Source organism: Rhinoraja longicauda, chromosome 4, assembly GCF_053455715.1.
Source record: "Rhinoraja longicauda isolate Sanriku21f chromosome 4, sRhiLon1.1, whole genome shotgun sequence".
Taxonomy (NCBI): Eukaryota; Metazoa; Chordata; class Chondrichthyes; order Rajiformes; family Arhynchobatidae; genus Rhinoraja; species Rhinoraja longicauda.
This window is the reverse complement of record NC_135956.1, coordinates 70980639-71003155: the sequence shown is the minus strand read 5'-3', so window position 1 is coordinate 71003155 and position 22517 is coordinate 70980639. Positions and strand designations below refer to the sequence as shown.

The 22517-nt window shown below is 40.3% G+C and overlaps 1 protein-coding gene across 1 annotated transcript in view; it reads left to right on the top strand.

The window, feature by feature from the left end:
- The window catches only part of stk3 (serine/threonine kinase 3 (STE20 homolog, yeast)), a 276140-nt gene extending 253907 nt beyond the window's left edge, over nucleotides 1-22233 (top strand). Inside the window, exon 11 of the mRNA XM_078398044.1 lies at nucleotides 16198-22233. Coding sequence (XP_078254170.1) covers nucleotides 16198-16356 — 159 coding nt within the window. The 3' untranslated portion in view covers nucleotides 16357-22233. The remainder of the gene's footprint in view (nucleotides 1-16197) is intronic.
- The last annotated feature ends 284 nt before the right edge of the window (nucleotides 22234-22517 follow it).

The window sequence follows — 22517 nt, the reverse complement described above, 5'->3', positions numbered from 1 at the left end:
TGAATATTTGGCTAGGACTTCTTTGGAAATGAAAACTTCGCAGGGTTATGTGGAAAGAGTAAGAAATGATACTAATTAAATAGTTCTTTCAGTTCTGCCACAATGTTTTTTTGGCCATTTGAGTTGTATTATTAAATCCTTTCAACATTTTTACACAATATTATCTAATTCGTTGGATGGGATATAATCCTGTTTTATACAGTTCATATAATTATGATGAAGATTCACTTGAAAGTTCCCTGAGGATCCTAATAATTGTAAACAATAGTACATGCTTTGCTAAAATGTTATTTTCCTTATTGTTAAAATTCAGTCTTGTACAATCTGTGGTCAATGTGTTCATGATAAACATAAATGTGGCTTTGAAGCTTTCTTGAAATAATTTTTTATTTCTTGATGGGCATTATAATGTGAATGTAACTTTTGTTTAAAGTAGCAATGTAGAATATCAACATCAAAAGGATAGTTTTACGAAGCAAACATTGCATTATTTTGCATAACATTAACATATCAAATCCAAGATGTTTCTGAATGTTTAATGAACCAGCAGCTCTGTGTAATTTATTGTAACTAGGAACATAATGCAAGGATATCATCTTATCCTCCGATTTGTAACTGGGAGAAATAAAATATGACTAAGTATTTGTGAATTTAACGTGACAAAATACAATTGATTTCTGAGATCAGTCAAGTTGATCAAAAATGTGAGATTCGCCATTTTGAGAAAGATGAGTTGGAACATCCGCAGCTTACAGGCAGTTTTTGAGGAAAAAGTAGAATTTTCTTGTCTTGCTTTTTGTGCTGAAGAAGAAAGCAAGTGTGAAACTGCAACATCTGTGAGGTGGCAGTCCACCTTCACCTTTCCATCTATCTGATGTTTATTATGGAAACAGTAGCTGTAAAATACTCAATCAAATTCACAATTAAAAGATGGGATTGTCAACAAATAACAATTTACAAAATATTGGTTATTATTACAAGGCTTATAATGTATTTTGAGAACAGGGTAAAGGTATTTGGCCCACTAAACCATCCCCTTTTTAGATTGACGTCAAGTCTGCCAACTCAACATAATATGTAGGAAAGAACTGCAGATGCTGATTTACACCGAATGTAGACACAAAATGCTGGAGTAACCCAGCGGGACAGGCAGCATCTCTGTATAGAAGGAATGGGTGACGTTTCGGGTCTGAAGAAGGGTCTCGACCCAAAACGTCACCCATTCCTTCCAATCAATAGTCAATAGTCAATAGTCAATTTATTTGTCACATAAATAACCATATAACCATATAACAATTACAGCACGGAAACAGGCTCGTTCGGCCCTACCAGTCCACGCCGACCACTTTCTCTGACCTAGTCTCATCTACCTGCTCTCAGACCATAACCCTCCAATCCCTTCCCATCCATATACCTATCCAATTTACTCTTAAATAATAAAATCGAGCCTGCCTCCACCACTTCCACTGGAAGCTCATTCCACACAGCCACCACCCTCTGAGTAAAGAAGTTACCCCTCATGTTACCCCTAAACTTTTGTCCCTTAATTTTGAAGTTATGTCCCCTTGTTGGAATCTTCCCCACTCTCAAAGGGAAAAGCCTACCCACGTCAACTCTGTCCGTCCCTCTTAAAATTTTAAAAACCTTTATCAAGTCCCCCCTCAACCTTCTACGCTCCAAAGAATAAAGACCCAACCTGTTCAACCTCTCTCTGTAGCTTAAGTGCTGAAACCCAGGCAACATTCTAGTAAATCTCCTCTGTACCCTCTCCATTTTGTCGACATCCTTCCTATAATTTGGCGACCAGAACTGCACACCATACTCCAGATTCGGCCTCACCAATGCCCTGTACAAATTCAACATTGCATCCCAACTTCTATATTCGATGTTCAGATTTATAAAGGCAAGCATACCAAACGCCTTTTTCACCACCCTATCCACATGAGATTCCACCTTCAGGGAACAATGCACAGTTATTCCCAGATCCCTCTGTTCCACTGCATTCCTCAATTCCCTACCATTTACCCTGTACGTCCTATTTTGATTTGTCCTACCAAAATGCAGCACCTCACACTTATCAGCATTAAACTCCATCTGCCATCTTTCAGCCCACCCTTCCAAAAGGCCCAAGTCTCTCTGTAGACTTTGAAAATCTACTTTATTATTAACTACACCACCTATCTTAGTATCATCTGCATACTTACTAATCCAATTTGCCACACCATCATCCAGATCATTAATGTAAATGACAAACAACAGTGGACCCAACACAGATCATTGGGGTACTCCACTAGACACTGGCCTCCAACCTGACATACAGTTGTCAACCATTACCCTCTGGTATCTCCCATTCAGCCATTGTTGAATCCATCTTGCAACCTCACTATTAATACCCAACGATTTAACCTTCTTAATCAACCTTCCATGTGGAACCTTGTCAAATGCCTTACTGAAGTCCATATAGACAACATCCACAGCCTTGCCCGTATCAATTTCCCTGGTAACCTCTTCAAAAAATTCAAGAAGATTAGTCAAACATGATCTTCCAGGCACAAATCCATGTTGACTGTTTCTAATCAGGCCTTGTTTATCCGTGATTATATATATTGTCCCTAAGTATCTTTTCCATTAATTTTCCCACCACAGACGTCAAACTAACAGGTCTATAATTGTTAGGTTTACTTTTAGAACCTTTTTTAAACAAAGGCACAACATGCGCAATGCGCCAATCTTCCGGCACCATCCCCGTTTCTAATGACGTTTGAAATATTTCCGTCATAGCCCCTGCTATTTCTGCACTAACTTCCCTCAATGTCCATGGGAATATCCTATCAGGACCTGGAGACTTATCCACTTTTATATTTTTCAAAAGTGTCCGTACCTCCTCTTCTTTGATCCTCATAATTTCCATCACTACTCTACTTGTTTCGCTTACCTCACATAATTCAATATCCTTCTCCTCGGTGAATACTGAAGAAAATAAATTGTTTAATATCTCCCCCATTTCTTCCGGCTCAGCACATAGCTGTCCACTCTGACTCTCTAATGGACCAATTTTATCCCTCGCTATCCTTTTGCTATTGACATATCTGTAGAACCCCTTGGGGTTTACTTTTACATTACTTGCCAAAGCAACCTCATATCTTTTTTTCGCTTTTCTAATTTCCTTCTTAAGATTCCTTTTACATTCTTTATATTCCTCAAGAACCTCATTTACTCCCTGCCGCTTATATTTATTGTATATCTCCCTCTTTTTCCGAACCAAGTGTCCAATTTCCCTGGAAAACCACGGCTCTTTCAAATTATTATTCTTTCCTTTCCACCGAACAGGGACATAAAGACTCTGTACTCTCAAAATTTCACCTTTAAATATCCTCCATTTCTCTATTATATCCTTTTCATAAAACAAAATGTCCCATTTCACTCCTTTTAAATCCTTTCTCATCTCCTCAAAATTAGCCTTTCTCCAATCCAAAATCTCAACCCTTGGTCCAGATTTGACCTTCTCCATAATTATATTGAAACTAATGGCATTGTGATCACTAGACCCAAAGTGCTCCTCAACACATACCTCCATCACCTGACCCGTCTCATTTCAATAGACAATAGACAATAGACAATAGGTGCAGGAATAGGCCATTCAGCCCTTCGAGCCAGCACCGCCATTCAATGCGGTCATGGCTGATCACTCTCAATCAGTACCCCGTTCCTGCCTTCTCCCCATACCCCCTCACTCCGCTATCCTTAAGAGCTCTATCCAGCTCTCTCTTGAAAGCATCCAACGAACTGGCCTCCACTGCCTTCTGAGGCAGAGAATTCCACACCTTCACCACTCTCTGACTGAAAAAGTTCTTCCTCATCTCCGTTCTAAATGGCCTACCCCTTATTCTTAAACTGTGGCCCCTTGTTCTGGACTCCCCCAACATTGGGAACATGTTTCCTGCCTCTAATGTGTCCAATCCCCTAATTATCTTAAATGTTTCAATAAGATCCCCCCTCATCCTTCTAAATTCCAGTGTATACAAGCCTAATTGCTCCAGCCTTTCAATATACGACAGTCCCGCCATTCCGGGAATTAACCTAGTGAACCTACGCTGCACGCCCTCAATAGCAAGAATATCCTTCCTCAAATTTGGAGACCAAAACTGCACACAGTACTCCAGGTGCGGTCTCACCAGGGCCCGGTACAACTGTAGAAGGACCTCTTTGCTCCTATACTCAACTCCTCTTGTTACGAAGGCCAACATTCCATTGGCTTTCTTCACTGCCTGCTGTACCTGCATCTGGTAGGTACCTCTACGTATTGCTGCAAAAAACTATCCTGCACACATTTTACAAACTCCAAACCATCCAGCCCTTTAACAGAATGTGATTCCCAGTCTATGTATGGAAAATTGAAATCACCCACAATCACTACTCTGTGCTTACTACTAATATCTGCTATCTCCTTACATATTTGCTCTTCCAATTCTCGTTCCCTATTTGGCGGTCTATAATTGTAGTTTAAATATGATGTAGTGTTTGTGGTTGTGTGTTATGTGTTTCATTTCTGAGTTCCACCCAAACAGCCTCCCTAATCGAGCCTTTCAATGTGCAGTGAAATGAAAAATTACCCGCAGTTCAACAATAAGACCAATAAGAATAAGCAATAAAAAATATGCAATAACACATACAATCATAAACCAACACCAAAAAAAAGAAACATCCATCACAGTGAGTCTCCTCCAGTCACCTCCTCACTGTGATGGAAGGCCAGAATGTCTTTTCTCTTCCCCTGCCGTCTTCTCCCGTGGTCAGGCTGTTGAAGTTGCCACGTCAGGGCGGTCGGGGCTCCCGACATTGAAGCCCCTGCCGGGCGGAGAAAATCCCGAGGCCTATGCCAGGCCGCGCCAGACGGTGAAAGGTCCGCGGCGGGCCAACCCAAGCCCCGCGATTCGGGGCGGGCGAAGACGCTGATGCTGCCGCTGCCGGAGCTCCCGATGTCGGCCCCCACCCAGGGGCCTGCGGGCTTCCGACGTCCACGCGGCCCGCGCCGGAGCCTCCGGAGACGAGTCGCAGCCGCTCCCGCAGCATCCGAAGGCAGCCAGCGCCGCAGGTGGTGAGTCCGGGCCGCGGGCTCTGCGAACCAGAGCCCAGGTGGTCCCAGCCGCAGCCCGCCAGCTCCAGGTGCATGGCCGGTGGTAGGCTGCAGTGGGAATGGAGACACGGCCCAGAAACAATGGTCGGGTCTCCGTTCGGAGAGACAATGTTACAGTTCCCAACCCCCCCCCCCCCCCCCACCACATAACACACAACCACAAACACTACATCATATTTAAACTACAATTAAGACAAAAACAACAAAAAACACAAAAGACAAACGGACTGCAGGCAAGCCGCAGCTGTGAGGGCAGCGCTGGCTCCTCCTCCAAGTAGACCAGCCAGAGATAGAGCATTTTGTGTCTAACTCAACATAACCACTTATTTCTTCAATCTGCCAAATGCAGTTATTTATGGTGCCTTCTTATTAATTTGCTTCAAATTTTCATATATCTATGAATTAATTTGCTGATGCTCATACCCTCTGAAATGCGTAGAACTTTTAGCTGCATAAAAGTATGTGCACGTGTGCACAGCGCATGTGCTGCATGCTAAAGGCAGACTACTGCCCACATAAGAAAACTTGCATTGTGGCAACTACTATTTGACCTTCATCCAACATTATTCCAATTGCATGAAAGTTAAAACTTTATTTTACAGTCTTCCTGAGTAGATTATTTTCTAGTAACTGGAAATGTCTAAATACAATACGATAATATCTTAATGTAGAATGAGTTTGGCTTTTTCTCAGAGCTCTAAATCTACTCTTACTGTGAAATTCAACTCATCATAATGGATTATTCTTTCCAATAAAATGTTTTTGTACTTTGCAGGTACAATACAAATTGTGTCATCGTGTTTTCTACAGTTTTTTTGTGTTGGAACCTGATCACAAGAAAATGGTTCCTTTACGCCCAGAGTTTTAACAAACTACAGCTACTTCATTGTCAATGTTTCTCCCCTCCAAATAAACAGCCAATTTCAACTCCTTCAGGAGTTGGGAAAAGCTCTTGACAATTTTTTTACATGCGAGTTTGAAGGAGATGTTGGATACCAAATTGGGTTTAGTAGAACTTTCGAGGTGTATATCGGTGACCACAAGAGTGTTTGCTTTGCAAGTGCAAGTTCCGCCATCTCGGTGAATGTGTTAGTGTATGTGCCACAAACATCTGTTGGTAGTATGCGGAACAAGCAAATCATGATGTCAATCAGCTTGCGGTGCTCAATTTAACCCAACGTTACTATTTTGGAGCTGAATGCTTCGGCCAGCACCTTACTTTAAATTCAAACGCCTAAATTCAAACGCTCCCGGTAACCATCTGAACATGTTTTTTTTCTTCTTGTGCAACTTATGACACTGTTTGTGCTAAGTGGAATCTCATGCTAATTTGATCATTCTGAAGTTTGAATTTTGGGTTCTGGCATTCGTTAATGTTCTGAAGAAGCAGGTCAGTGCAGCAACTAATGTACAAGTTGGCAGCTGGCCCACATACAGAAGCAATGTTGAAGATTACTACATTTCCAAGCTCGATTTTACAGTGACTTTACCTGAAATAAAACAAGCTCGATTTTTAAGGATTGCAATTAATCACTACATTCAGTTCAAATAGCAAACAAAAAAACATTATTTCATCTTGCGGATGTTCCTCATGAGTGTTCCGTGGCAAAAATAATCTGTTGTATTCCAAAGTATGCAGACGTCTATGCTGTGTGAACATGAGCAGCATTACAGAAGCCTTGTTCCAAAAATAGGCCACATCTTTGCTTCAGATGAAATCAAGGCAAATGGAGGGGGTACATTTGGCTGGTCTACTGATTTTGCTTTCTTATGTCATGGTCCTTTCAGTGCTTTGATGCAGCATAAGTCGATGTGATTGTGCCCCCCCTTTTAAGTACGTATCTTTTGAAAGGGCCATCAAGAAAGTAGTTCAGGGGGAGAAAAGAAAAGATGCCGACCCATCGTCTGCATCTGGAGTATTGTGTACAGTTTTGGTCTCCTAATTTGAGGAAGGACATCCTTGTAATTGAGGCAGTGCAGTGTAGGTTCACGAGATTGATCCCTGGGATGGCGGGACTGACATATGAAGAAAGATTGAAAAGACTAGGCTTGTATTCACTGGAGTTTAGAAGGATGAGAGGGGATCTTATGGAAACATATAAAATTATAAAAGGACTGGACAAGCTAGATGCAGGAAAAATGTTCCCAATGTTGGGCGAGTCCAGAACCAGGGGCCACAGTCTTAGAATAAAGGGGAGGCCATTTAAAACTTAGGTGAAAAAAACATTTTCACCCAGAGAGTTGTGAATTTGTGGAATTCTCTGCCACTGAGGGCAGTGGAAGCCAAATCACTGGATGGATTTAAGAGAGAGTTAGATAGAGCTCATGGGGCTAGTGGAATCAAGGAATATGGGGAGAAGGCAGGCACGGGGTATTGATTGGGGATGATCAGCCATGATCACAATGAATGGCAGTGCTGGCTCGAAGGGCCAGATCACCTCCTCCTGCACCTATTTTCTATGTTTCTATGACCCGAAACATCACAGGTCCATTTTGTCCCCTGATTCAATTATACTTTACTGTCACATGTACCCAGGTACAGTGAAATGCTTTGTTTTGCATACAATCCGGTAAAATCATACAGCAGACCTCACCTAAGCAGTACACAAGAGTTGCCACATTGCTGGTGCCAACAAAGTCACATTAAGTTCATCGAACAGACTTATCTTCTGCTTGCAGTGGTGAACCAGGTCTGCCACCACACATAGCCCCCCACCAGGTCCCCCCGTCGTTCTCGGCGGGCCCTCGCCACGTCCTCTCTTCATTTTCAGAGAGCCTCTGCCACGTCCTTCCTTCGTTCTCGGCGGCCTCCCACTGATGCTGCCGGGCCCACTGAGTGCCTCCGGCACATTGTATTTTCCTCTAGATTCCAGCATCTGCAGTTCCTTGTGTCTCCCAGGGGGTAGAATATTCCCTACTGTGCATTAAAATCTCCTCTTCAAATCATTCCAATGTAACCATTGCAATAAATTGTGTAAATGGGAGGCTTTGAAAGATTGTCCACTGTCTGGTATAAGCTTTTTCTCATTTATTGTATATGGAAAAGCAGACCAGCTGTGTGTAAATACCAGAAGAACTTTATCACTTCCGTCAGCAAGGAGGTGGAACTGCTGCCAATGTGATTGTTTTTTTTGGTATCTGTGTGTCTAATGTGGTCAGTGCCAGACATTATTGCCACAGACCTCCAGACATTGCACACAATTGAGCAAGGAAACACCTGCAGATACTGAAAGAACTGACGGTTATGGCAAAGATATGATAGTTTGTGAGTTGGTGATTCTAACATGACTGGTAGAATTTTTTTTATTTTGCCGGATTGTATTTTGCCTTGCCCATCTCAAGATTGATGACTGTCAAAATGCAGACTGACAAGCAGTCCTTACATAAGTTACTCTTCTTATGTCAGTCTACAAAGTGTTTCACATGGACGTTGATAATCCATGGTAAAGAGATAGTCAACGATAGAGCAGCCATAGTCGATGGCGCATAGTCCATAGCATGTTCTAGCCAGAGAGCTATGGATGCCTTCATAGAAGAACTCCAATATTGACAGACACATTTTCAACCAGAGATCGCTACTGCATAGTCAACCCATAACCGGAAATTTGATCTATTCTGTAGCACACAATACATTAAACCCAATGGTATATAGCTGTAGTGTTTACAAGCACAGATATGATATTTAGTCCAGCAGTTTGTACGCCTGTGTTTGTCCTCCACTCACTCAAAGCTTTCCCCACTCATCTTCATCTTTCCTCATCAACATATTTCTTTTTACCCCTCAGGGAGAAGGCAGGAAAATGGGGTTTAGAGGGTAAAAAAGATCAGCCATGATCGAATGACAGAGTAGACTCGATTGGCTGAATGGCCTTATCTTGCTCCTTTGTCTTATGGTCTCCTGTATTTACTTATCTTTCCCTGAAATGCTACTCATTTCAATCATTTCTTGTGGGAGTAGTTTAGTTTAGAGATACAGAGCGGAAACAGGCCCTTCGGCTCACCGAGTCCACGCCGACCAGTGATCCCCGCACATTAACACTATCCTACACACACACACGGGACAATTTTACACATACCCCAAGCCAATTAACCTAAAAACCTGTACATCTATGGAGTGTGGGAAGAAACCGAAGATCTCGGAGAAAACCCAAGTGGTCACGGGGAGAATGTACAAACTCCGTACAGACAGCACCCGTAGTCGGGATCGAACCCGGGTCTCCAGCGCTGTAAGGCAACAGCTCTACCACTGTGCCACCCGCTTGTTCCATATTTTCACCTCTTTCACAATAGGGTGAACTTACATGATATACGGTTTGTTTACAGTGACAAGAAAGTACAGGTTCACAGGGGGGCACTGTCCCTCGTTGTCAGGGCGCACTGAGGAGGCATGGGCTATCTTAGCCTTGTCCCGGCAGCTCACCCTTGCCTCAAGAGACAAGAAACAAAGGTGCACCTGGAGGGAGGGGGGGAGGGGGGGGAGAACAAAGGAGGACCTGGTGCAGGATACTTTGTAAATTTGTCAGCGCCCTTTATGTGGCGGCTATTTGTATACCTTGGCTATGCAAGCAAAGAATTTCACTGTGACTTGTCACATGTGACAATATTCTGTCTCAGTCTTGTCTTGGCAGCTTAGCTTTGGGCCTGGAGGTGGCTCTTTTGGACGGGCTTATCCTGGTAGCTCAGTCTATGCCTCTGTGTGGACGCAGTTCCTCGTGGTCTATGGGCAGCTAAGAGGCACTGGTTGCCTCAGTCTTGGCCTCCATGAAGGCATTGACTGTCCAGGGCTTCTTCCTGGCAGCTCAGTCTTGAACACAAAGTGGCACTGGTGGTCTTGGGTTTGTCCCAGTGGTGCAGTCTTCCTTCAACATGCGACAGGGGAACACAACTACCACGGAGGCTCCCCACTTTCTCTTTGTTTCTCTTTGTTCCTCTCTTTCTTCTTTCTTCCTCATTTGCTCCTGTTTCTCCTCTCACCTTCTCCCCTCTGGCTGGAATGCCTGGGTTTTATAAGGAATAGGCTGACAAGGTTATGGTAAGTCAATTCAATATCAGCTAATTGGACCCAGCTATTACCAATGATGCTGAGCATTGGCCTCTCCTGGCCGACCTGCCAGTGATAGGGATCAGAGTGACATCTGGGCGAGGAGGTGCAGTCACAAGCGATATGGGCCCAACGCAGGCAAATGGGGCTGGCTTAGATGGGGAATCTCGGTCAGCATGGATGCATTTGGCTGAACGGCCTGTTTCCCTCTTGTATGACTATGACACACCTACTCAATTGAGGTTGTGATCAGATCGCCTCGTGGCACCACGGGAGAAGGATGAGGAGGAGATAAGACTTTTCTTTGCCTTCCATCACAGTGAGGGTGTGCCTGGAGCAATCACTGTGATGGCTGTTTGTGTTAAAAATTGTAATTGTGTGTCTTGTAGTTTTATTGTCTACTGCCGGACCCTGACGTGAGAGGACGCTGGCGCTATTTGTTCGCCGCTTCTCCGTCAGGATAGTTCGTCTGTTTGTTTTTATGTCATGACTGTTTTTGTAAAGCGTATTTGAGCACTTGGAAAATCGCTATATAAAATAAATGTTTATTATTATTATTATTATTTTCATCTGTGGTTACTTGATGATAATGTTTTTCACCTGGGACTTTAGCCAATTCTTTCTCAGTGGAAGCTGGACATTGAATCATGCTGCAGCATTGCTGTCATCACCCACCCACCCATACAATGGTTGATGCACTGTAAAGCAAGTACTGCAACATGAATATTTCCTACTTCACGTGTCCTACCACTTAGTGTATTTTGCTACTGGTTTATGGACGGGATTCTAAATCTGACCTTCTAATTGAGAATTCATTTGAGAAATGGTTTTAAAATAGTAAGACAGAAATAACTATGTTCCGGCAGCAAAAGCACACCAAAGCAGTTCTCCCAGAGCTACTGTTTCAGCAAAATGGACCCTCATCATATATCATGTGAGGGAGTTACTTGATTAGTCATTGTGGATGAGCTGAGTCTTTCCAACATCTGTGCCAACAGTTCACAGAAGAGTTGCAGGAATGATGGTGTGAGGTTCTTCACAAGCTCAGAACTACACTTTGACCTTGTTGATGGCAAAACCCGATGACTTCACCTCCAGCTGCAATATTGACACTCTCGTAAATGAAAGTGATCTGGTCTAAGTCCTGAACTGAACCCTCGGCGTGGAGCTGCCTCCACCGTGTACTCTGTTCTCAAAGAAAAATCAGAAGAAATCAATCTTTTTTCCTCAGTATTCAGACTTGTTTAATTTTATAAATCTCTGCCAGAACAAATGTTAACATTTAATTTAAAATATCATCACTATCATTTATAGAGGAAATCTGTGAAGGATTGACCAAACCTCTGAGTGTTCTGTCTCCCTTCTATTTCTTAATGTAATAAAATTAAAAACTGTTAATGTTTCCAAAAACACCCCTCTGACCAGCATTAACCTCCAGTGAAAAGAAAAGTTCATCTTATATTGATGTCTATTTTAAATTCAGTACCTCTGTGCCCACATTATTAATTAGATTATATAAATTCTCAACAAGCTTTTAGTTCAAATGCTACTCTGTGCCAAGAGATTTAAAATAGCTTCTTTCATGAGATTGTTCAGTTATCTTTTTAAAATGTTAATGTGGTTGTTAGTTTAATATAGATAATTTAATAAAGCCCTGATTTTTTTAAATAAAGCTGGAAAATTGTAATACTGTACCTTGACAGAATTAATTACGAGCACCTGATTATGAGGGACATATTTTAAAGGTTAATTTGAATCAGAGCTGTTTTGTGCTTTAATTTGTAAAATCTCAGATAATTACTTGATTGCTATATGCTACCGTTTGAGCTCACTATATGTATTGCAACAGTATTTAACATGCAAAATTAACATACTCACATTTACGGTGAAAAGTGGCTTTTAAATAGAAGTGTTTTGAAACAACAGGTAATTTTTGGCAGTGCTATTGAGGGAAATGTGGCCTGTGGTTTTGTTTATTTGCTCTTATTTCCATAATTCCTAAATGTTATTAAGGTGTGCTTTAACATTAAAACGTGCCCCTAAAGGAGTCTAATTTTTAACAGCAAAATCTTGGTAAAAATATAGTTTAACCTTTCTTAATGGGTCTTAATAATAACGTGACAAAATGTAGTCTTATACAGAGGTGGCATAAGAGAGCCAGGGAGAATCAAGTCACGTAGATATAATTCAGCCACAATTGTAAAAGCCATGCATATATAAATACAATATTCATAGCTAACTAACTAAACTTCTGGCAATTTGTGATTTAGAATATTTAGTTGTAGTACAAGAATTTCAATCGACGAATACTTTTTTTGTGAATTTCTAAAACTATTATGAGATATGGTAGAGTGACAAAGAAAAATAATTATAACGCATCTCTAAACTAAACTAAAAAATATTTAGTTAGATTGTGATTAAAAAATCATCGATTAAAAATAATCACAAACTATGCAACGACAAGAGTTAGGAGAAATTTATTTAATGGGGCACAACATCTTTTGCTACTGGAAATAATTACGAACATTGTTTCTTTTAAAGCAAATATGGATAAATGTTAGATGAAGCAAATATAGAGTATGGGGAGAGCAGAACAATGGGATTCGTTTTTGACAACCAGAGCTTAGAATATACACAAAGATAAAGGGAGGAATGGACCCTAGTTTATAACATGCAAATTTTAAGCTGTAAATTTTAAATGTTAAATATTAAACCATTTCAGAATGATTTATTACATGGAACTAATTGGGGAGGGAGTAGATGATATATGGAGGCAGATAAAGCACAAATATTCTAAGAAAATATGCAATTAAAGCAAGTAATTTGGTCCAACAAGCTGTTCATTTCCACAGTGTTCTCCGTATAAATCAACAATTTCAGCACTGGTTAGGACTGAATTTGGCTCGTGTGTGGTGTTTAGTGTTGAACATCTCACATTGTGGTGCATATCAATGGAAGAATCAATCCTAATCCAGCTGGCTGGGATGAATATAAAAATAAGATTTCATCATTCTTATTAATCTAACTGCAATTTCTGAAATACATTTAAAGATTTTGTGCTGCACATTTTCCGTTCATTTAATTACCTCCTCAAGTTTTTTAAACTTGCGCATTTGGCGTATTTATAGTAAGGATTATTCCTTACTTATTATAAATACACCATATGCACAATCTTAAAAATATAATCTAAGGATTGTTCCCTTAGTTAAATAAAACTGTCACAATATGCACAATTTTCTACATTTACAGATAAAGCTTTATTGTGATGTTAGATATAAAATACTGTATGGTGGATTTTTAAGATAATATTTGGAAATGTTATTTATTATTTAATAGAGGGCATAAGCTTTTGGTGGGAGATGACAGATTTAAAAGGGACCTCAGCGGCAACTCTTTCATGCAGAGAGTGGTCCATATCTGGAATGAGCTGCCGATGAAGCTATAGAAGTGAATACAGATATGGCTTCCAAAAGAAGTTTTCACAAAATGCTGGAATAACTCAGCGGGTCAGGCAGCATCTCAGAAGAGAAGGAATGGGTGACATTTCGGGTCGAGACCCTTCTTCAGACACAGCCACAGCCACCTCCAAAAGAAGTTTGGAGATGTGTATATATATACGAAGAATTTAAAGGGAAATGGGCCAAATGCAGGCAAATGGGACTAGCCCAGAAAGCCAACTTGGTTGAAAGGCCAGTTTCAGGGATGTTCAGTGCTCCAATGCTCTATGCCTAATATAATAATCTCCATTGCTGCTTCATAACAACCAAACAAATAGTAGGGTGCAGAAAATCATATTTAAAATAGAGGAAACATCAAACAGTTCCATGTAGCCTGGACAATTCAATTACAATTCTGATTAATACATTTTAAATGTTATTTTTCTTGAATTAAAACATGCTTCGTTTATTATGTAAAACCAAATTGCAGTGTATAAGTTATTTAAAAATGGGTTGGATTTTAAAATAAAATTATTTGTTGCCTATTAGCTAATTTATGCATTCATAATTTTATTGTAACATCTCAGAATGTTTATTTTTGCTAAAGACGAGCTTTTGTGTTTCATTTCTCAAAGTTAGATGGAAAGTGGGACTAATAGCATGTGAGATGGCATGTTAGATGAAAAGTGGGACTAATAGCAAAGCCTTTTCAAAAAGCAGTCACAGGAAGTATGGTTTGGCTGGCCTGTTTTACCTTGTCAAACCAGCAATAGTTAATGAATGAAGAAGGAACTGATTTAGACTGCAGATTTAATATTGAGGTTACTGAATAATTCAAATCATTTCTAATCCCATAAGCAATAAAACAATGTTAATTTTTCCTTGATGTGCATGAATAATCAAGGATCTATATTTTAAAGAAGTAATAGATTATTTTATTACTTGTTTTACTGAGGAGATAATGTCCCAGTTATTGCTCTGAAGATGTTTGGGTTATTTTAATAAATCATCTGGGACTTAACCTGCAGGTATCTGCTTCTGAGGATTAATGTAGAGCATAAATTTCAATGTACTGAGTACATAATTAGATGTGAGAATAAGAAAAAACTCCATGGAACATACTAATCTATTCAAACTTTATTTCGTAGGTACTGATTAAATAATTTTCTATGGTGATGTTCTATAGCTAACTTCACATCATTTTTATTGAATCATTGTAAATCTATGCAAATTCTCTTTGTAAATTCAGTTTCAACTTGATGTTCTTAGCTGCACTGCATCTAATTTACTTTATGGTGCCAACTTGTTTGTCTGCATTAAGAATATATTTTGTTGTGATTTACGTTATGGACTTGTTAGATTTCAAGAGAAAGTTAGATCTAGCTCTCAGGGCTAAAGGAATCAAGGGATATGGGGAAAATGCAGGAACGGGGTACTGATTTTAGATGATCAACCATGATCATATTGAATGGCAGTGCTGGCTCGAAGGGCCAAATGGCCTACTCCTGCACCTATTTTTCTACGTTTCTATGTTAGGTTTGCTGGCCCATCAAGTATTTCTGTGCTTTTTTCCCTCCAAATATTTCCCCCTGCTTGATATCTGCTTCCATTTATTTCATACCAGGGAAAGTGATCCAAAAAATAGAGCAGTCTTTAATACTGTTGCTTGCATTGGCTGATTTAGATGTGGGAGAGGAGATCATGAAGGATGAGACAGAGGAGAAGTAAAAAGATGTAAAATAACTGAGGTATTTTGTCCAATGCGTACCCACAAATCTGATTTTGGTGCCAAATATTTGTTTGGGTTCTGAAATCAACCTGTCACACACGTACCATTTGTAGCAGGATCACCAGCAAACAACATTTGGAGCATGGAAAGTCTTCCCTCAGAGACATAAGAGATTGCAGGTGCTGGAATCTTGAACAAAAAATCAAACTGCTGCAGGATTAGCACGGTGGCGCAGCGGTTCTTGCCTCACAGCGCCCCCCCATGACCGTAGTTTGATCCTGGCTACAGGTGCTGCCCTCCAGTGATCTGCGTGGTTTTTCTCCAGGAGAAAGCCGGTGTAGGTTTCATCCCGTACTCCAAAGATATGCAGGTTTTTAGGCTAATTGGCTTGGTAACATTTTTAATTATCCCTAGTGTGTATAGGATAGTGTTAGTGTGTGGGGATCTCTGGTCGGCGTGGACTCGGTGAGCCGAAGGACCTGTTTCCACGCTGTATCTCTAAACTAAACTAAACTAAACTCAACAGGTCAGTCGACATCTGTGGAGAGAAATAGACAGATGTTGTTTTGGGTCTGAAGACATGTTTTGCTCCGGCCCTTCTCATCTTTCTTTTAAAGATGGTGTAAAATTGTTTGGGGACAAGCCAAGATTTTGGTGTAAAGATGAAGAGAGAATAATTAAATAGTTGTCATTTTGCCTCCACATTGTAGGGTTTCAAGTTGTGAAGTAGTTGATTGCCAGGTGGCTAAATTTTCAGTTAAAACAATTTGACGGCCACGACTTGGAGGAATTATTTTGTAAAAATGAAAATATTAAGAAGTTGTTTTTCACCATGACTCTCTTTATTTTATAGCTGAAAAATCTGAGCTTTGAAGAACTACAGATGAGGTTGAGTGCTCTGGATCCAATGATGGAGCGAGAAATTGAGGATCTGCGCCAAAGATATCAGGCTAAGCGACAGCCTATTCTAGATGCCATGGATGCAAAGAAACGAAGACAGCAGAACTTCTAGTTGAACTTACTATCCAGGGTAGTATATCTTCATCTCTAAGATGTAGTGCCAGAACATTTAAAGCAAAAATAATAAAACACTGCAGAACAATGTTAATTATAACCTGCAATCTTTCCTGCAGTCAATGAAGCAATCAGTTTTAACAGCAAATGTATTGTTTATTTCCTGGCTACCTTTTGTTTCGCCACAGCTTCAATCCATGCAAGGAAACTATAATTCGGTTTGAAACATGCTGTGTGGGGTCAGGCAACACCGACAATGTGAAATGCCTTTAATGTAGCGAAATATCCCAAGATGCTTCGTGGAAATGTTATCCCACACAATTTGTTATTGAGTACAAAAGGAAATATTGGGACAGAGGACTAAAACCTTGGGGAATGGGTAGGCTCTGATGGATGTCTTAAGGGCAGTCAGTGAAGGAGGCAGGTTGAAGGCAGGAATTCCAGAGCCAGTTGGCTTTAACAACAAACGACAAAGCCACCAATGATGGTGTGATTAAACTTTGCAGTATTTATGAGTCTAGGACTGGTGCAGCACATATCAAATTGACTTAAAAATATATCACCACTCCTTCATTGTAGTGAGGTTTAAATTCTGACCCTCTTTAGCCAATAACACAAGTAAGAGTGCCCTTCACCTAAACGGTTCCAACATTTAAAATAGGCACCTCACCCCATCCATCACCAGCTTAAGGGTAATTGGGGATGGGCAATAAATGCTGTTCTTGCTAATGATGTCCACATGCTTTAACTTAATTTAAAACATTGCTTTGGTTTCTCATCAGATGTCCGTCAGGTTTCAGACTACTATCATCCTTGGCATATAAAAACCGGCCAATGGGCATTCCTGTGGCAGGGCACCTAGAACTGTACACAACCCTCCAAATATGGCCATACCGATGCCTTGTACCGCTGTACATATCTTGTGAGCCACCTCAGCAAAGGCAGACATCAATTATTAAATTTGCTGCTGCCCTCAATGCACTAGCTCATCCTTTTGGTGGCCAAGGGAAAGGATGTTGAAAGATCAGGATCTCAAACCTATCACAAAACGCATGGTCCCTTGAGCAGCGTTATTCAGAAAAAAGAGCCACACAGTATATGAGCCTGATTCCTGGCTCATCCATTGCCTGTGCGATGATAATGTGTTGTCATGGACCATCCCGTGTCACTGCATGCTTAAGGAATGGCCCAGAGACACATTGTCCTTTGCAACTGGCCCTTAAAATGACTTACACCAATTTGGATAAGCACATTGAATCAGGGGCTGCTGCTCACAAGAGGAGGGTGTTAAACTCAACACATTGTTGCTACTATAGCCAGGCAGTGTTGCTAGCTGTTCAGATATTATGGTGTGCACAGCTGATGCATTGGCAAACTTATTGATGGAAGTCGTTTTTGGCTTCAAATTTTTCAACACTAACTCATGTACAGAAATTGATATTTCATTGAGGATGACCACTGATTTATGCAGGATTAAACTGAATGCTTCATTGTCTATGAAGATGTTCAACAAATTCCCAGAATGGACATAACCATGGTAAAAGATTGTGTAGTTAATTTATTTTAATGTGAATACTGATTTTATTGTGCATACGAGGATTTAATGGTATCAGCAAGCGCCAGGTCTATTTTTGCTTCTATTCTATCATGCTGTCAACACTAAGTGTCTTATATCTTAACTTATTGTTCTCATGTTCAACTATGTGAGCCTTATTACAATAGCTGCAAGCTGTATGTAAGTTCACAAAAGAAACATCAAGTGATGTAAATGCCTTGAACAAACCCTGTGTTTAACCTGTTTCAGCAAAACTACCAATTTTTCTTGCTGAGTATTTTCATACATTTCGATGCGCTTGTGATTAGTAGTAACATTTGTAAATGCGGTTCCACAAGGCCTTCATAAACCCAAACTTCCTTACATGATTAAAATGTAATTGCATTCCCTACTCCCCCCTCCCCCCACCCCTAAAATTCTAAATCGCACCCATGTACCACCTGAGAGATGGGCCTTGTTTACATAAACTCAAATATAACTAGATCTAAAAATAAAGTACAGGTTATTGTACATCTATATATTTTTTTCCGCTGTTATTCATGTAGGCCATTTTCGACCCCCAATGCAATGCCCCATTACAGATAGACACTAAAAGCTGGAGTAACTTAGTGGGTCAGGCAGCATCTCTGGAGAAAAGGATCAGGTGACCTTTCGGGTTGAGACCCTTCTTCAGATTGAGAGTCAGGGGAAAAGGGAAATGAGAGATATAGAAGTTGGAAGCATGGGTGGATAAGAACATAGAACAGTACAAGAACAGGCTCTTTGGCCTACAATGTACGTGCAGAACATAAAATTGTGTAATACCTTAAATCAGATATGTTATTTGAATCCAGCATAACTTGATAACTTTTTTATAACATTGGAAATGAAACAATAGGCATGCATATGCTATGCATATGCCTCAGCTACTGTTTGATCTTGTAATGTTGGGCTGTGCACAAACCTAAACCATAACCTTGCTAAATGAGAAATATAAATGACACTGGTTGCTAACAAGCTAGAATTAGCTAATTCATCCTTTATACTGCGGGTTTGCCCTTACAAATGAACTTTTATGCAGTAGCTAATTCAAAAGACAGATGATGAGCAATTAGAAGGCTTTGTGCAAAAACAAGACTTTTATACTGACCAAATTATTCCAAACTCTGTGCTTTTTAAAATAAGGATGAACTATTCAGCCCATCATGTCCATCCTTTCTCCCCACAGTGCAGTCCCATCAGCAATATTCCCCCCTCCATATCAGCCATTGAACTTTCCCTCACATGCCCAAGAACTCCACTGATTCTTTTGCCACTTACCTCCACTAAGGAATAGTTTACACCAGCCAGTTAACCTACCAGCAGACCTTTGGGATATGGGAGGAAAACAGAACCCCTACATGGGCAAACCCACTCGGTCAGTGGGGGACCACACAAACTCCACACAGACAGCACTCAAGGTCAGGAATGAAACCAAATCTCTGGAGCTATGAGGCAGCAGCACCATACTATATCATCATGCACTGTGAAGTGGGAACACCAGCAAAGCACTGTGCATACCACGGTGATGTTTCATAGTTATGTTTTTGCTTTGATAATTTTGTAACATATTAACACTACTAATTCTTCACCCACTACATTTGGCAGCTGACTATATAGTCAGTGTGCTTTCAACTCAAACTGGAGTTAAGAATGCTCATAGAAAAAGGGTGTGTCGAGAGAGAAAAGGATTACATAAGTTTCTTGGTGTGGACAATACTGAATTAACTACCAAAAATTGATTATTCTATGTGTGTTTAAGGAAAAGTGGAATGTATATACTGTCGTATGTGTAATTTATTATTCAAGTAATTAAAAGTTGATTATGGTTTAAACTTTTAAAATCTCTAAAAACTTAAATCCATCTAGAAACTTAAATGATGACTGGATTCCAAGAATCACAGCAAGTTGCCAAATTGGAATCGTTTCGGTGCCTTTTAAAAAAAAAAATTCACTTGATTAATGTGAACATTTCAAGTCAGAATGAGTTGATAAAGTGTGATGCTGCTCGAAATTCTTTCTCTTGCAATATGGCAAGGTCGGAACAATTATGAATTCATCTTGAGAAGAGAACTATTTCCTTCAGTGGATCCATTGTGCATGCTCAGCAGGAAAAACCACTCGGGAAGAAGTAATCATTCACTGTGATTAACCCAAGGTGGATTACAAGCGAGTTAAGGTTTAGCTCACATAAAGTCCTGGATGTTTTTGCATTTATATAGGTCTGTGTTTCATAAGACTGTTAGTTTAGTTTAAAATAGACACAAAGTGCTAGAGTAACTCAGCGGGTCAGGCAGCATCTTTGGAGAAAAAGGATAGGTGACATTTTAGGTCGCAACCCCAGACTCAGTCTGTGTCTGAAGAAGGGTAGTCACCCGAAAATGTCACCTATCGTTTTCTCCAAAGATGCTGCCTGACCCGCTGAGTTACTTGTGTCTACTTGTGGTATAAATCATCATCTTTGTTTCTACTTAGTTGTGTTTCGTTTAGAGATACAGCATTCAAAATAGATTCCTTTGGCTCTCCGAGTCCACGCCAACCAGCGATCACCCATTCTACGTTCTATGTTATCCCACTTTCTCATTCACTCCCTGCACATTAGAGTAAATTTACAGAGGCCAATTAACTGCCAAACCTGTTCGTACTTGGGATGTGGGAGGAAACCAGTCCATGGAGGAAACCCATGCAGTCACAGGGAGAATGTGCAAAGTCCACACAGACAGCACACGTATCTCTGGCACTCTGAGGCAGCAGGTCAACTAACTATGACGCTGGGAATAATAGATGTCAGTCATTTTAGTTTTCCTGTACAATGGGGGCCTCACCATGTGGAGATTTGAAAGCTTTTGCTCCAGATCAACTCGTGAAGACCATTACCAATCGCTATTTTCATCAAAAATAAAAGTGCAATGTTTTCTATTTTATTCAAAACTGTATTTAAATAGGGCTACAGAGACACAGAACACCACTGAATCTTGAGCAAAAGTGCTAGAGGAACTGAATGGGCAGGCAGCATCTGTGGAGGGAAGGCACAGATGATGTTTTGGGTCAGGACTCTCCTTTGGTCTGTAGAAGGGTCCTGACCCAAAACGTCAACTGTCCATTCCCTCCACTGATGCTGCCTGACCCACTGAGTTCCTCCAGCTGTTTGTGTTAAGTAGGGCTCTGCCCATCTGATTGAGCTGCAGTGGTGGGTGTTGGTTTACATATTTTCTAAGAGTATACATTTTAGCTTTTACAAAAATGTTTCGCAAATATTCTGCTTTCTTAAAATAATAACACCAATAATAATGATCCCGTGGATTTGTGAGGTTTTTAAATATAACCATTACCATAGCAGGACCATTAGAGTTAGGGAGGCAGCATTCATGAACAATTGACCGATTACCATTGCGTATTGCAGTGTTTAATATTTGGCATCATCAGAGATTCTTTGTTTTAAAGTAAAACTGATGTGGCAAAAAAACATGGTAGTTCATGCTATTGAAGTAAGGCGCTAAGAGGTTGCATAGAACAAAACTACCATTTGGGCGGATGGCCATTTTTGTGTTCTATAATTCCATATAATTATTTTATCCTTTAGATGACTAGGACCTATCTCAGTGAAGTGTTAAAGATGTCAGTTATACATTAAATACTAGTTTAAAATACCCTGATTTCAGTAAATGCTTGGCTAAACATTGCACTTTTATTAAGCAGAACGCCCAGCTTGTTTAAAGCAGCTTGGTAAAACTTCCCAAAGGAGCTTCATAGGAGCTTAACCAAACAGGAGTTGTACTGGCAGCAGCATCATTCCTGTCCACACGCATACCTTCTCAACTTTAGCGTTATCTGTTCTGATTTCCTCAGACTTAAAACAGCTGGCAGTCCAAACCATAATGGAAGGTAACGCATTCCAAATACACAGATCTGACAGACAGCACCTCCAACGAATACAGGCATTTAGAGGTCCACAAGGGGAAAATTTTGCCGGTCCCAACATCTGCCAATTTAGAGTTAATTTCTCCCATTGATGGTGTGTTTCTCTCAGTGCAGGAGAATTTTATAACTGAACTCGCTATTAACAAATTATGGCCCATTGTCACCACTTTTCAGCAACTCCTACTGACTTGAATTGGTAAATGTATTTATCAATTATGCTGTCAATCTCTCTTTGACTTCGTGTTGGATTATTTAAAATATTCATCTTTTGCCAACAAGAATATCTATGTATTTTAAATTTCATATGTTCATTTTCTTAACATGGAACACTAACTTATTTTATGATGTGCCTTCTGCTATATCCCACAATAAAGAAAGTCAATAGCTGTTGCACTTGGGTGTTTTGTGATTGATGTTTATATTTTAAGTATTTTCCAAATAACAGCATATGCATTCAAATCGCCAGCTTGGAATTCTGAGGCTCCAAGTTCACATCCATGCCAGAAAATGTATCAATTTATTGACTGTATCAATAAACCCAGATGCTTGCAAACGGCGCATGGAATGAAACTGGGTTTCAAGTACCAGGTTAGAATATAATTTGGAAACTTACTAGTTGCTGCCTTTGTGGTGTATGAGATACAGATGGAAATCAAACTCTTGAA